At 27.4% G+C, this 14,423-nt stretch overlaps 2 protein-coding genes across 5 annotated transcripts in view; both read left to right on the top strand.

The window, feature by feature from the left end:
- The window catches only part of LOC111683634 (CTP synthase), a 37,473-nt gene extending 31,357 nt beyond the window's left edge, over positions 1-6,116 (top strand). For 2 of the 4 annotated variants that reach the window (XM_046951353.1, XM_023445726.2), the window contains 3 exons: positions 3,818-3,988; positions 4,065-4,566; positions 4,631-6,116. In XM_046951353.1, the coding sequence (XP_046807309.1) occupies positions 3,818-3,988; positions 4,065-4,566; positions 4,631-5,660 (1,703 nt within the window). In that variant the 3' untranslated portion in view covers positions 5,661-6,116. Of the gene's footprint in view, positions 1-33; positions 300-370; positions 521-594; positions 1,953-3,817; positions 3,989-4,064; positions 4,567-4,630 lie in introns of those variants that run through there. The other 2 variants (XM_023445728.2, XM_023445727.2) reach the window with 2 other exon arrangements.
- A 281-nt stretch (positions 6,117-6,397) lies between these two features.
- On the top strand, positions 6,398-8,573 carry LOC111683629 (uncharacterized protein C16orf52 homolog A). Its single transcript, XM_046951932.1, has 3 exons — positions 6,398-6,543; positions 7,168-7,431; positions 7,495-8,573. The coding sequence occupies exons 2-3, from the start codon at positions 7,329-7,331 to the stop codon at positions 7,893-7,895; spliced, it is 504 nt and encodes a 167-aa protein (XP_046807888.1). The 5' UTR covers positions 6,398-6,543; positions 7,168-7,328; the 3' UTR covers positions 7,896-8,573.
- The last annotated feature ends 5,850 nt before the right edge of the window (positions 8,574-14,423 follow it).

Here is a 14,423-nt window from a genome sequence, read left to right on the forward strand (position 1 = left end):
AATAAACAAAAATTTAAAAAAAAAATAAAGAAAAACTCTTTATGAATCGAAAGCTAATAAACTAATTCAATTAAAAATCAAACAAATGTTTAAAAAATCGTTCAAAAAAGATCAAAATTAAAAAGTAACGGCTGAAATATTAAACATGGCTCCCAAAAAATCCACCATTGTTTTAAATGTAGAACAATTTATACGCGATGTAGAGCAAAGACCAGCCATTTGGAATCGTAATTTTCATTGTAATAAAGCATTTCTAGAACAAATGTGGGATGAATTGTCAGCGGAGCATAAACTACCTAGTAAGTAGCATTTTGGAGAACATATCTTAAGAAAATTCCTAAAAAAATGTAATATTTCCTTCCTTCCTTAGAAGTGGTACTCAAAGCCAAATGGAAGGGATTAAGAGATAATTTTCGGGTCGAATATAAACGTATACCAAGATCAGATTCAGGAGAATTTCTGGTAGAACCGGCCACCTTTGAATCAAAATGGATACATTATTATGCTTTGTTATTTTTGAGTAAGTAAGGAAGAGGAAATGAGAAATGCTTATTCCTAAACTTGTTCGTTTTTTATTTGTTTTTAAACCTGTAGCCGAACACATGCGTCATCGTGTGCCCAAAAACGAACAGGATCAGGCTTTCTATTTTGCCCAACAAAGTCAAGATTGTGAAAAAACTGTTGTAGAACCAGATCTCACTAATGGTTTAATACGACGCATACAAGACAGTGATGAAGAATTCGATGAAGACGATGTTGAAGAAGATGAAGATGAAGTAACTGAAACCACACCGCCCGCAGCTCATTCTCAGCCCTTAACTACTATGGGTACTTTACCGGGTGCCATAATAAAAACCGAAGATACACGCAATCTACTCAAGAATATAGATAAAGAAGTGCAAGATCTCTCTAAGAAATCTCTAGACAATAGAGATCAACTAATCGAAACAAATAGCTCGACAGCTTTACAATTGCAACAGGCCACCACTATATCCTCTACGACCACCGGTTCGGGTTTATGTTTGGTTACAACAGCTCCTACCGTACCAAATACAACATCGTTGGTAACGGGAGCTGGTTCTTTATCCTCTTCAGCTTCTTCGGTTTCTAGCACTACTTCGTCTAATTCTTCTTCTTGTTTATCTACACTAAATGTTTTTCAAACTTCACCACCTATTGCACATACCACAGCCTTGGCGGTAGCAGCTACTTTAGCCTCCATGAATGGTGTTTCCCATAATTCCTTAGCAACAGCTAATCCTCCGGCAATTAGCAATCTTTCTCAAACAGCCTTGCCCAGTGCAATGGTTTTACCAAATACTTGTCTAGCCGTGGCAGCTGCTGCCGCTGCCCAACAACAAAAAATACGTTCTGTTTCACCTCCGCCACTCTACAATAAGGCACATCATCCTCAACCCTCTTCCAATGGGGTCATGAGTAAAGAACGTTCTGATGATTTTCCACTCAATGCCAGTAATTGTTTACACGGTTCGCATGAACATTTAAATTTTACCAAACATTCCTATACCAATGGCCTAATACCAGCTCTAAAACTAAAAAGACCGCGTCTCTCGGAAGATAGCAATTTTAATGGTTCCTCTACCATGGATACATCAACACCTACGCCTCTAGTACCCGAAGATGATGATTATCATTATTTACTCTCCCTGCATCCGTATATGAAACAGCTGACGGCCGCTCAAAAGTTGCGCATACGCACGAAAATACAAAAACTAATATTTAAAGAACTCTACAAGGAGGATTTGGAAGAGTCCAAATAAACACCAAAGTCATTATTTAATATCTAGTTTTAAAGTTCTTACAGTATTTTTACATAAAAATAAAAAATATTAATTTTTTTTAAAAGATTTTGAAAATCTTTTTTAATTTTTGTAAATATTTATAAAAAGGATTTGTTTTAGTAAAAATCCTATGCATTTATTTAATTTACTTTATTTCTAATTCCTTTTTAATTTAATTGCATTTTTTTTAATTTCAATTATTGTATAATTGTGTAATTTTAAGTCTGTGTTTAAATATTGTAAAATGTTTTTCTGAAAAAATAAAAAAACAGGAATTTATTGATGGATTTATGTTGTAAAATTGTAGTTTTATTTTTTGTTTATAAAATTTTAGATCAATCCTTGTTCCGTAAAAGTGCTGTTTAGTTCCATTCTAGTTCGGTTCTAATTCTGTTCTAGTTCAGTTCTAGTTCTGTTGTAGTTCAGTTCTAGTTCTGTTGTAGTTCAGTTCTAGTTCAGTTCTAGCTCAGTTCTAGTTCTGTTGTAGTTCAGTTCTAGTTCTGTTCTAGTTAAGTACTAGGTCAATTCTAATTCAGTTCTAGTGCTTTTCTAGTTCAGTTCTAGTTCTGTTCTAGTTAAGTACTAGTTCAGTTCTAGTTCATTTCTAGTGCATTTCTAGTTCAGTTCTAGTTGAGTTTTAGTTCAGTTTTAGTTGAGTTCTAGTTCAGTTCTAGTACAGTTCTAGTGCAGTTCTAGCTCAGTTCTAGTTCAGTTCTAGTTCAGTTCTAGTTCAGTTCTAGTTCAGTTCTAGTTCAGTTCTAGTTCAGTTCTAGTTCAGTTCTAGTTCAGTTCTAGCTCAGTTCTAGTTCAGTTCTAGTGGAGTTCTAGTTTAGTTCTAGTTCAGTTAAAGTTCAGTTTTAGTTCAGTTTTGGTTCAGTTTTGGTTTAGTTATAGTTCTAGTTCAGTTCTAGCTCAGTTCTAGGTTAGTTCTAGCTCAGTTCTAGTTCTGTTGTAGTTCAGATCTAGTTCAGTTCTAGCTCAGTTCTAGTTCTGTTGTAGTTCAGTTCTAGTTCTGTTCTAGCTCAGTTCTAGTTCAGTTCTAGTTCAGTTCTTCTTCAGTTCTAGTTGAGTTCTAGTTAAGTTCTAGTTCAGTTCTAGTTCAGTTCTAGTTCAGTTCTAGTTCAGTTCTAGTTCAGTTCTAGTTCAGTTCTAGTTCAGTTCTAGTTCAGTTCTAGTTCAGTTCTAATTCAGTTCTAGTTCAGTTCTAGTTCAGTTCTAGTTCAGTTCTAGTTCAGTTCTAGTTCAGTTCTAGTTCAGTTCTAGTTCAGTTCTAGTTCAGTTCTAGTTCAGTTCTAGTTCAGTTCTAGTTCAGTTCTTCTTCAGTTCTAGTTCAGTTCTAGTTTAGTTCTAGCTCAGTTCTAGTTCTGTTGTAGTTCAGTTCTAGTTCAGTTCTAGCTCAGTTCTAGTTCAGTTCCAGTTCAGTTCTAGTTCAGTTCTTCTTCAGTTCTAGTTCAGTTCTAGTTCAGTTCTAGTTCAGTTCTAGTTCAGTTCTAGTTCAGTTCTAGTTCAGTTCTAGTTCAGTTCTAGCTCAGTTCTAGTTCAGTTCTAGTTTAGTTCTAGTTCAGTTCTAGTTCAGTTCTAGTTCAGTTCTAGTTCTGTTCTAGTTCTGTTCTAGTTAAGTACTAGTTCAGTTCTGTTCTGGTTCAGTTCTAGTACATTTCTAGTTCAGTTCTAGTTGAGTTTTAGTTCAGTTCTAGTTCAGTTCTTCTTCAGTTCTAGTTCAGTTCTAGTTCTGTTCTAATTTAGTTCTAGTTTACTTTTATTTCAGTTCTGTTTAGTTTAGTTCTGAATCAGTTCTAGTTCAGTACTAGTTAAGTTCTTGTACATTACTAATTCAGTTCAGTTCTTGTACGGTTCCAGTTAAGTTATAGTTTAGATCTAGTTTATTTCTAATTCAGTTCTAGTTCAGTTTTAGTTTACTTCCAGTTTAGTTCTACTTTAGTTTTAGTCCTTTCCTCTTTTAATGTCTTATGTTTTAAACCATTATTAATGTCCTTATTCTTTTGTAATTCCAGGTGAAGTCTATGTGTTAGATGATGGCGGTGAAGTCGATTTGGATTTAGGCAACTATGAACGTTTCTTGGATGTTACTCTGCATCGTGATAATAACATTACCACGGGAAAAATCTATCAATTGGTTATAGAAAAAGAACGTAAAGGAGAATATTTGGGAAAAACTGTGCAAGGTAAGAAAGGAGTTTTTAAAAGAAGATTTCCTTGGAATAAAAAATACTAAATTTTTGGTTATTTTTTACAATTCAGTGGTTCCCCACATAACGGATGCTATCCAAGAATGGGTAGAACGTGTGGCTGAGACCCCAGTGCGCGGTAATTCCAAACCTCAAGTTTGTATTGTCGAACTGGGCGGCACTATTGGTGATATTGAGGGTATGCCTTTCGTTGAAGCCTTTCGTCAATTTCAATTTCGTGTTAAACGTGAAAATTTCTGTGTGGCTCATGTTTCATTGGTGCCCTCACCCTCCTCGACGGGTGAGCCCAAAACTAAACCCACTCAGAGTTCTGTACGTGAATTGAGAGGTTTTGGTTTAAGTCCCGATCTAATAGTTTGTCGTTCGGAAAAACCTATTGGTTTAGAGGTTAAAGAGAAAATCAGTAATTTCTGTCATGTGGCCCCCGATCAAGTTATATGCATACACGATTTGAGTTCTATATATCATGTACCCTTGTTAATGGAACAGACGGGAGTTATAGAGTTTTTAAACGAACGTTTGCAATTGAATATCTTGCCCAGCAAAAGAGAAAAGTGAGTAATTTTGGGAGAAACATTGAAGATTTTGGAATAATTTTTATAATTTCCCCCCCTTAAGGTGCTTGCAACAATGGAAAGATTTGGCTAGACGTTCGGAGACATTACGCAAAAATGTGGCCATTGCTTTGGTAGGTAAATACACTAAATTCAAGGATTCTTATGCGTCTGTGATGAAGGCTTTACAACATGCTGCCCTGGCGGCTGGTTATAATCTTAAGATAAATTTCATTGATTCCACTTTGTTGGAGAAAGAAACCCTACAGGAGGCTCCTTCCAAATACCACAGAGAATGGCAAATGTTGTGTGAAAGTGATGGTGTTTTAGTGCCAGGAGGCTTTGGTTCACGCGGCATTGAGGGCAAGATTAAGGCTTGCCAATGGTGTCGTGAGAATCGCAAACCTTTCTTGGGCATTTGCTTGGGTCTACAGGCTGCTGTTATAGAATTTGCCCGTAATGTTTTGGGCCTTAAAGATGCTCATACCACAGAGATAGATCCCAATACTTCGCATGCTTTGGTCATTGATATGCCTGAACATCATACCGGACAAATGGGTGGTACTATGCGTTTGGGTAAACGTACTACCATCTTTGCGGATGAACCTAGTATCATACGACAATTGTATGGTAATCCCAAAACCGTAGATGAACGTCACCGACATCGTTATGAAGTCAATCCAAAATATGTGCCACAACTGGAAGAGCATGGTATGCGTTTTGTGGGTTGTGATGATACTAAAACACGTATGGAAGTTATAGAATTAAGAGATCATCCCTACTATGTGGGCACCCAATATCATCCTGAATACTTGTCCCGTCCACTCAAACCCTCACCACCATTCCTGGGTTTAATATTAGCCTCTGTAGGTCGTTTACCCAATTACATAGCCAGAGGCTGTCGTCTTTCGCCACGTCAAATGTCCGATGTTTCCTCAGATGAAGAGGATATGTTGGTATCCGATGCCCTTAAACATTTGAAATTAAATGGTAATGCTAACTTGACCCCTAATGGTAAAACTTTATTATTAAATGGTAGTGCTTCAGCTTCAGATTCTGAAGCTACTCCTGCTGCAGTAAATGGTTCAGCTTAAAAAAAAACAAATTAAAACATTTACAAACATATACGTATATATTTTTTGAATATTTAATATTAATTAACGAAATTTCAAGTCTTCTTATTTATAAAGAAAACACAATTTTTTTGTCTAGCCTGTAAGTCCAAATATTTCTTTCTTTAAATGAAATAAAATTAATAATTTTACTTAAATTTGTTAAGTAAATACAAACTGTTAAAATTGTACACTTATTAATAAGTTTCCAACTGTTCAACAACTAGTAAATAAACTCACCCTCTCTTTTTGTTTATTAATATATATATAATTTTATATACATATTTACCATAGTTTAACTTTCTTTTTGTAATAATTTAAGTTTATTGTAACGTTGGCCTTAGTTTTTTTTTTATTAAAAGAAGAAAAATCATGTTTTATTGAAATATCATTTATAAAATACAACAAAAAAATAAAATAAATTTAAATAAAACATCATATTTTAGTTTTAATAAAACTTTTATTTCAAAATAATGATATTACAGTTAATTTTATATTAATTTTAAAACTATAAAATTTAAAATATCTGTAATTTTGTTCATTATAATACCAATGACAACTTGGCAGCACTTTTTTATTAAACAGTGTGGCATTCTCTTTTTTTACAGTTTTAATAGAAAAACAGTATGGCAGCTCTCTATTAAACAAGTTTGACTTTTGCTGTGCTTTAGTTTAATATCGTAAAGTAAAATTTAGTAAATTTTTAGAAAAAACACAAAATTAGTGCAAAAAATTAAAAAATATTGCATAAAAAGTGTTGCAAAACTACATGGACATATTAACTACTATAAGTGCTATATTATTTATGATCGCTAAAGTGTTTGCGACTTGCTCATGCCGGATGGGAAAGTCGCAGAAGAGACTGGTAAGCTTTTTTTTAACACACTTTCTTAAGATTTAAAGAAATAATCAATTATAAATTTAGTAATTTATAAAAAATAAAAATTTTGAAAAAAAAAAAGATTACAAAAATCCCAAAATTTATTTGTTGTATAAAAAAGTCAATACACTAAAATAACTTATTTTAAAGAAATTTTTGAAATCCATTAACATGTGTTTTTAAAAATGGCCGACAAACTTTATAATTATATTCACCACTTACAAATATGCTCACCTCACCACCTTTACGTTTAAAAAACTTGGTAATTTTTTAAAAATTAAAAGAAAATTAAAAAATTGCTAAAAAGCTAATAAAATTGAATAACTTATTTTAAAGAATTTTTCGAAACAGATCACAAAACAATTACCATAAAAAGTTTTTTTATTAAAAAAAAAACAATAAAAAATTTTTATTAAATTTAAATGTTTTATTATTTTTTACATAATATTTTAAATAAAAAGTACTATATTTTAGTAATTTTGTTAAATTTTTAATAATTTTAGTTAAAATTTAAAAACTCCCTTTTAAATTAACTAATTTTATTGTCTTGATAAAAATTATAACTTGGCATTACTTTTTATTAAACAGTGTGGCATTCTTTTTTTACAGTTTTAATAAAAAACAATATGGCTGCCTTTTGTTAAACTTATTTGACATTTGCTGTGATTTTGTTTAATATCGGAAAAAAAATTCATAGAAAATACACAAAATAAGTGCAAAAATTAAAAAAAAACAAATATTACAAAAACAAAAAGACTTAACAAAATAACATGGACAAATTAACCACTATAAGTGCCACTTTATTTATGGCCGCCGATGTATTTGCCATTGTCAGTTTGGCCATGCCCGATTGGATAGTCACCGAGGAGGCGGGTAAGTTGTTTTATATATTTTGTGAATATTAAATAATATATAAATGTTTTCAATATTTTCCAGGTGACATACGCCTTGGCCTCATGTGGACTTGCATGACCCTTTACAATCGTCCCCAAGTGTGCTATACTCCTGAGCTACAACCTGAATGGTTAATTGCTCTTGTTTGCATTTTCATTGGCTGCATTTGTATCACCACTACAGTTATACTATTGGCCTCTAGCACCTGGGATCGTAATGTTATACCTTATGCCCGCTGGGTAGGTTTTACCGCTATGGTATTATTTTGTCTAGCGGCAGTGGTTTTTCCACTAGGATTTCACATCGAGGAGATAGGTGGACAGGCCTATCAATTACCCAATACCTATAAAATAGGTATTTCATATATATTATTTGTTTTGGCTTTATGGATTACTGTCGTTTCGGAATTATTTGCTGGAAAAGTTTGTTTACCTCATTTTTAAAGGAGTAAATGGCGTAACAACAGGTAAATGTTTTTTTTTTTTGTATTTTTAAGTATAGAGACTGGATATGTAGTTGTCTTTCTTTGGAAAGCTAAAGAAAGTTATAATATAGTATTTAAGATTAGTACAGTAAGTTTATACATATATATTCTTCCTTTTTGACCCAATATAAACCTTCTAGTCCCAAAGAAATCTCTTTTTTTAGGTTAATTAAGTTTTTTATGTTTTTTTTTATAAATTTTTTTTACAAAAATTTTCGAATATAAAAATTTTCAACAAATTAAGGAGAACTCTATTACAAAATAATCTATTTAATGAAATCGTAAAACGACAAACGTTCAAACTTGAATATGTTTTTGAAAAAGATGAAACTTTAATCGATTTGGGGGTAGATAAACTTTCTATTGTGAATTCTTCTTTTCGCTTTAAAACTAAGCGGTAGACATTTATAATCATTTCCACATAGAGGCATTGTTTTTATTGTTTTCTCTCTTCAGGTTTATTTGATTTTTTTATGTGATTTTCTTTTTGTCCTTTTGGTCATAACTAAGAACTCCAGTGAATATAGAACAAATTAGTCTATATACTCAAACAAATTTTCTTTAAAAACTGTGAATATATTTTGGTCTTAACTGGAAACTTCAGTAAAAATAGAACAAATTTTAGTTTATACTCTTTTTAAAAAAACTGTGAATGTATTTTAAAAGTTAAGAAATAATTATAAAAGTTTTTAAGGTTTTGTTATATTTAAGTGTATAAAAGTTTATTTAAGGAAAATATAAAAGTTTTGTGTTAAAATCTTTTATTGCAATCTCAAGTTAAACATAATTAAGGGCCGGTTTAATAGTTTTTACTAAGGGAAAACATTTCTACTTAAATTTGAAAATTTCATAAAATTTTCAAATCTTAAGTATAATTTTTTTCCTTAATGGAAATTAAAAAAAAAAAAAAACACCCATTAAGCACAAAAACTCCTAAGTTAATATTTTTTAATGAAGTGTTAAATTTTTTTCGGTTTTATTTAACATATTTTGTAAAATATCAAAATAAATGTATTAAAAAACCAATTCTTCAAAAACAACAACAACAACAACAACTTAAAGCGGCAATTAATCTTTCTACTCAATAAATCATATTAATACAAATTTTCTAAATTTAAAGCAAAAATAGTGCAAAAATGTTTTTTTTTTTTAATTTTGATATTTTACAAAAATTTTAAATTTTTTATTGAAAATGTTGATATCTTTACAAAAAATTTTTATATTTTCTATATAAATTATTGCCCTTTTCCAAATTTATCGAATTTTTTATGAAAAAATTGTTTTTTTTTTTTTTTTTTTAATGCAAACTTTTTCAAGAAAATTTAAAATTTTATTACAAAATTAAAAATTTTTCTATTAGAAAATATTGCATTTTTTTACAAAATTAACAAATTTTTAAACCAAATTATGCATTTTTTGTAAAAACTGCAATTTTTTATAGAAAATGTTGTCTATTTATTTACAAAATTATTGAATTTTCTATAGAAATTGTTTTCTTTTTCACAAAAGTGAAGAAAATGTTGCCCTTTAACAAAAATAGTAAATTTTCTATTTTTTTTATTAGATTTTTTTCTATACAAAATTTTAAATTTCTATAAAAACAAAATTATGCCTTATTTTATAAAAACTGCAATTTTTAATAGAAAATGTTGCCTTTTTTTTACAAAATTATTGAATTTTCTATAGAAATTGTTTTCTTTTTCACAAAAAAATGTTGCCCTTTTACAAAATTAGTAATTTAGCTTTTTTGTTTTTGTTTCTTTATTGTAAAAAAAGATTTTTCTATGAAAATTATTGCCTTTTTTGGAAAAAAAATTTGCAAATTATCTTAAAAAGTTGCCCTTTAATAAAATTAGTAATTTTTTATAGAAATTGTTGCCTTTTTTGTAAAAGCTAAATTTTTTTTTATAAAAAATGATGCCTTTTTTGAAAAAGCGGCATTTTTTATAGAAAATTTTGCGCTTTTTTAAAAAATTAGTAAATTTTCTATAGAAATTGTTGCCTTTTTATAGAAAATGTTGCCTTTTTTACAAAATTTTTAATTTTCTTTAGAAAATGTTGCACTTTTTGCGTAAATAGTTTATTTTCTTTAAACAAAATGTTGCATTTTTTTTTTGCAAAATTAGTTAATTTTTATAGAAAATGTTGCCCTTTTTGCATTTATTGAAATTTTTCTATAGAAATTATTGCCTTTTTTGAAAAATCTGCATTTCTTATAAAAAAATGTTGCTTTTTTTACAAATTTAGCAAATTTTTTCTAGAAAATGTTGCCTTTTTTACAAAATTTTTAATTTTCTATAGTAAATGTTGCACTTTTTGCGTAAATAGTTTATTTTCTTTAAGCAAAATGTTGCACTTTTTACAAAATTAGTTATTTTTTATAGAAAATGTTGCACTTTTTGCATTTTTTGACATATTTCTATAGAAATTTTTGCATTTTTTGAAAAATCTGTATTTTTTTATAGAAAACGTTGCCTTTTTACAAATTTAGCAAATTTTTTATAAAAAATGTTGCCTTTTTTACAAAATTTTTAATTTTCTTTAGAAAATGTTGCACTTTTTGCGTAAATAGTTTATTTTCTTTAAACAAAATGTTGCATTTTTTTTTGCAAAATTAGTTAATTTTTATAGAAAATGTTGCCCTTTTTGCATTTTTTGAAATTTTTCTATAGAAATTATTGCCTTTTTTGAAAAATCTGCATTTCTTATAAAAAAACGTTGCTTTTTTTACAAATTTAGCAAATTTTTTTTAGAAAATGTTGCCTTTTTTACAAAATTTTAAATTTCCTATAGAAAATGTTGCACTTTTTGCATAAATTGCTGTTTTTCTTTAAACAAAATGTTGGATTTTTTTTTTGCAAAATTAGTTAATTTTTATAGAAAATGTTGCCCTTTTTGCATTTTTTGACATATTTCTATAGAAATTATTGCCTTTTTTGAAAAAGAATCATTTATTATATAAAATGTTGCTTTTTTACAAATTTAGCAAGTTTTTTCTAGAAAATGTTGCCTTTTTTACAAAATTTTTAATTTTCAATAGTAAATGTTGCACTTTTTGCGTAAATAGTTTATTTTCTTTAAACAAAATGTTGCACTTTTTACAAAATTAGTTAATTTTTTATAGAAAATGTTGCAGTTTTTGCATTTTTTTGACATTTTTCTATAGAAATTATTGCCTTTTTTGAAAAAGCTGCATTTCTTATAAAAAATTTAGTTTTTTGTACAAAATTTGTAAATTTTCTATAGAAAATGTTGTACTTTTTGCATAAATAACGTTTTCTTTAAACAAAATGTTGCATTTTTTTTTTTGCAAAACTAGTTAATTTTTATAGAAAATGTTGCCCTTTTTGCATTTTTTAGAAAAAGCTGAATTTCTTATAGAAAATGTTGCCTTTTTGCAAAATTTTTAATCTTCTATAGAAAATGTTGCACTTTTTACATTAAAAGTTTAATTTTTTTTAAACAAAATGTTGCCTTTTTTACAAAATTAGTTAATTTTTTTTATAGAAAATGTTGCATTTTTTGCACTTTTTTTTACTATGGTAAGGTTAGTTTTCTTTAGTAAATGTTAATTTTAAGTTTTTAAAGGAATAAAACTAGTTTTGTTTTATTAGATTTGCTAACATTTTATATTTATTGTATTGCATTTTTATTAAATTAATTTGTAGTTGTTTTTACATAATTTTACAATAGCTTAAATAAATATAGTTTAGTTTATGTAATTTCTTTATAATTTTATTATTCTTTAAAGATATTTTTAATTAGTAAATTATATAGATTAGTTTTAAATAGAACAGAAACAAATTAAAATAGTTTTTAAGAAAATTGAGGAAAATCTGAAAAGTTATTTAAATATTATGTTTAATTTGTTTTCACTTTATTTTATTTTTTCTTAAACTATAATTTTCGGTAGTTTAGTTTCACTTTTTTTGTTTATATTTAAAACAAACATATAAATTTTTAAAAAATATATCCTAAATAAAGTTATTAATAACAAATTTAGTATAAAAAATAGTTTAAAATAGAATTTATATTTTTCTTTTAATTTTTGTTAGTATTTCAAATGTATTAGATATTAAAACAATGTCATGTCACTTTCTTTTCATAAAACAACATGTCCATGTTGCGAGAGTTAGAAAAACTTTGAGGTAATATTTTTTACAGGATTAGATTTAACTAAAAAAAGAAATAATAAAAAACAAAGAAACTTAAATATTTATGTTTAACCTAAAATTTAACAAAGCAGTTAAAAGAAAGAAACATAAAAGCCTTAAGCTAAAACACTTTTAACAATTTAGAGGATTAGTGTTATGTGGTTGAGGGGGGTGGTTTTATATATCTCTTTTGCTAAAGGCTTTAAACCACAAAAAAAATTAGTTTTAAAATTTTTATTTAATCACTAACAAAGCAGGACCTATAAAAAACCACTTCCTGGTATTTTTATGGCTTAAGGTTAGAAAAAATATTTAATAAATTATACTAATATACAAACAAAACAATGAAAAGTTTTAACAATAACAACGTATAAATAACAAAATTAACAAATAAGTTTAATGTTAATAAAAGGAAAAGTTTTTTGTAATGTTTTTGTAAATAGAAAAATGAATATTAAGCAGTTATTAAAAGGTATTTAAACATTTTTGAACAAATAAATTGCTAGTTTTTCTATAGAAAATTTGTAGTTTTTGTAAAATGGTCAATATTTTCCAAAGAAAAATTTGTAGCTTTGGCCAAAAATGCTAAATTTTCTATAGAAAATTGTCAGCTTTCGCAAAAAGTGCAATAATTTGTAGAGAAAATTTTCAGCTTTTTCAAAAAGTGCAACAATTTGTAGTGAAAATTTGCATCTTTGACCAAAAAATGCAATATTTTCTATAGAATTATTGCATATTTTGCAAAAAAATGCAATATTTTCAATAGAAAAATTGCAACTTTTGCAAAAAGTGCAACATTTTCCATAGAAAAATTGCAATTTTTGCTAAAAGTGCAACATTTTCTATAGAAAAATTGCATTTTTTGCTAAAAATTCAACAATTTCAATAGAAAATGACCATTTTTTGCAAAAAGTGCAACATTTTCCAATGGAAATTTCCAACTTTTGCAAAAAATGCAACATTTTCCATGGAAAAATTGCAACTTATACAAAAAAGTACACTATTTTCTTTAGAAAAATTGCAACTTTTGCTAAAAGTGCAACATTTTTTACTGAAAATTTTTAGTTTTTGCAAAAAGTGCAACATTTTCTATAGTAAAATTGCAATTTTTGCAAAAAATGTAACATTTTCTTTAGAAAAATTTTAAAGTGCAACAATTTTTTCCATGAAAAATTTACAACTTTTGCAAAAAGTGCAACATTTTCTATAGAATTTTCAACTGTTGTAAAAATTTAAACAATTTCTTAAGAAAAATTACAATTTTTCCTAAAAGTACATTCATTTCAAAAGAAAATGGGCAGCTTTTGCAGAAAATGTAACATTTTTATCGGAAAATTTACAACTTTTGTAAAAAGTGCAACATTTTCTATAGAAAAATCGCAAATTTTGCTAAAAGTTCAACATTTTTTAAGAAAATTTGCAGCTTTTGTAAAAAGTGCAACTTTTTTCAATAGAAAATTTGCAACTTTTGTAAAAAATTTTTAAATTTTCTATAAGAAATTGACAGATTTTGCAAAAAGTGCAACAATTTCAATAGAATATTTTTAGCTTTAGCAAGAAATGTAACATTTTCATCGGAAAATTTACAACTTTTCTACAAAGTGCAACATTTTCTATAAAAAAATTACAAATTTTGCAAAAAATTTTAACTTTTTCTATAGAAAATGTGCAAATTTGGATAAAAGTTCAAAATTTTTTAAGAAAATTTACAGCTTTTGCAAAAAGTGCAACATTTTTCAATAGAAAATTTGCAACTTTTGTAAAAAATTTTAAAATTTTCTATATGAAATTGACAGATTTTGCAAAAGGGCCAACAATTTCAATAGAATATTTTTAGCTTTAACAAAAAATGCAAAATTTTTCATGAAAATTTACAACTTTTGCAAAAAGTGCAACATTTTCATTATAAAATATGTAACTTTTGCAAAAAAGTGTAACATTTTCTATAGAAAATTTGCAATTTTTGCAAAAAGTGCAACATTTTCTTTAGAAAAATTACAAGTTTTGCTAAAAGTTTAAAATTGTTTCAGAAATTTTGCAGCTTTTGTAAAAAGTGCAAAATTTTTGAATAGAAAATTTGCAGCTTTTGTAAAAAGTGTAATATTTTTTTTTATAGGAAATTGGCAGATTTTGCAAAAAGTGTAAACTTTTCTATAGAAAATTGTCAACTTTTGTAAAAAGTGCAACAATTTTCATGAAAAATTTACAACTTTTGTAAAATTGTGGCAATAATTTAAAAAATTTCTATAGAAAATTTAGATTTTTTCTAATTTTTTCTAAATTTAAAAGATTTTTTTACTTTTTCTTTTGGGAAATTATTGCATTTTATGTAA

The sequence above is a fragment of the Lucilia cuprina genome, chromosome 5, assembly GCF_022045245.1.
Source record: "Lucilia cuprina isolate Lc7/37 chromosome 5, ASM2204524v1, whole genome shotgun sequence".
NCBI lineage: Eukaryota > Metazoa > Arthropoda > Insecta > Diptera > Calliphoridae > Lucilia > Lucilia cuprina.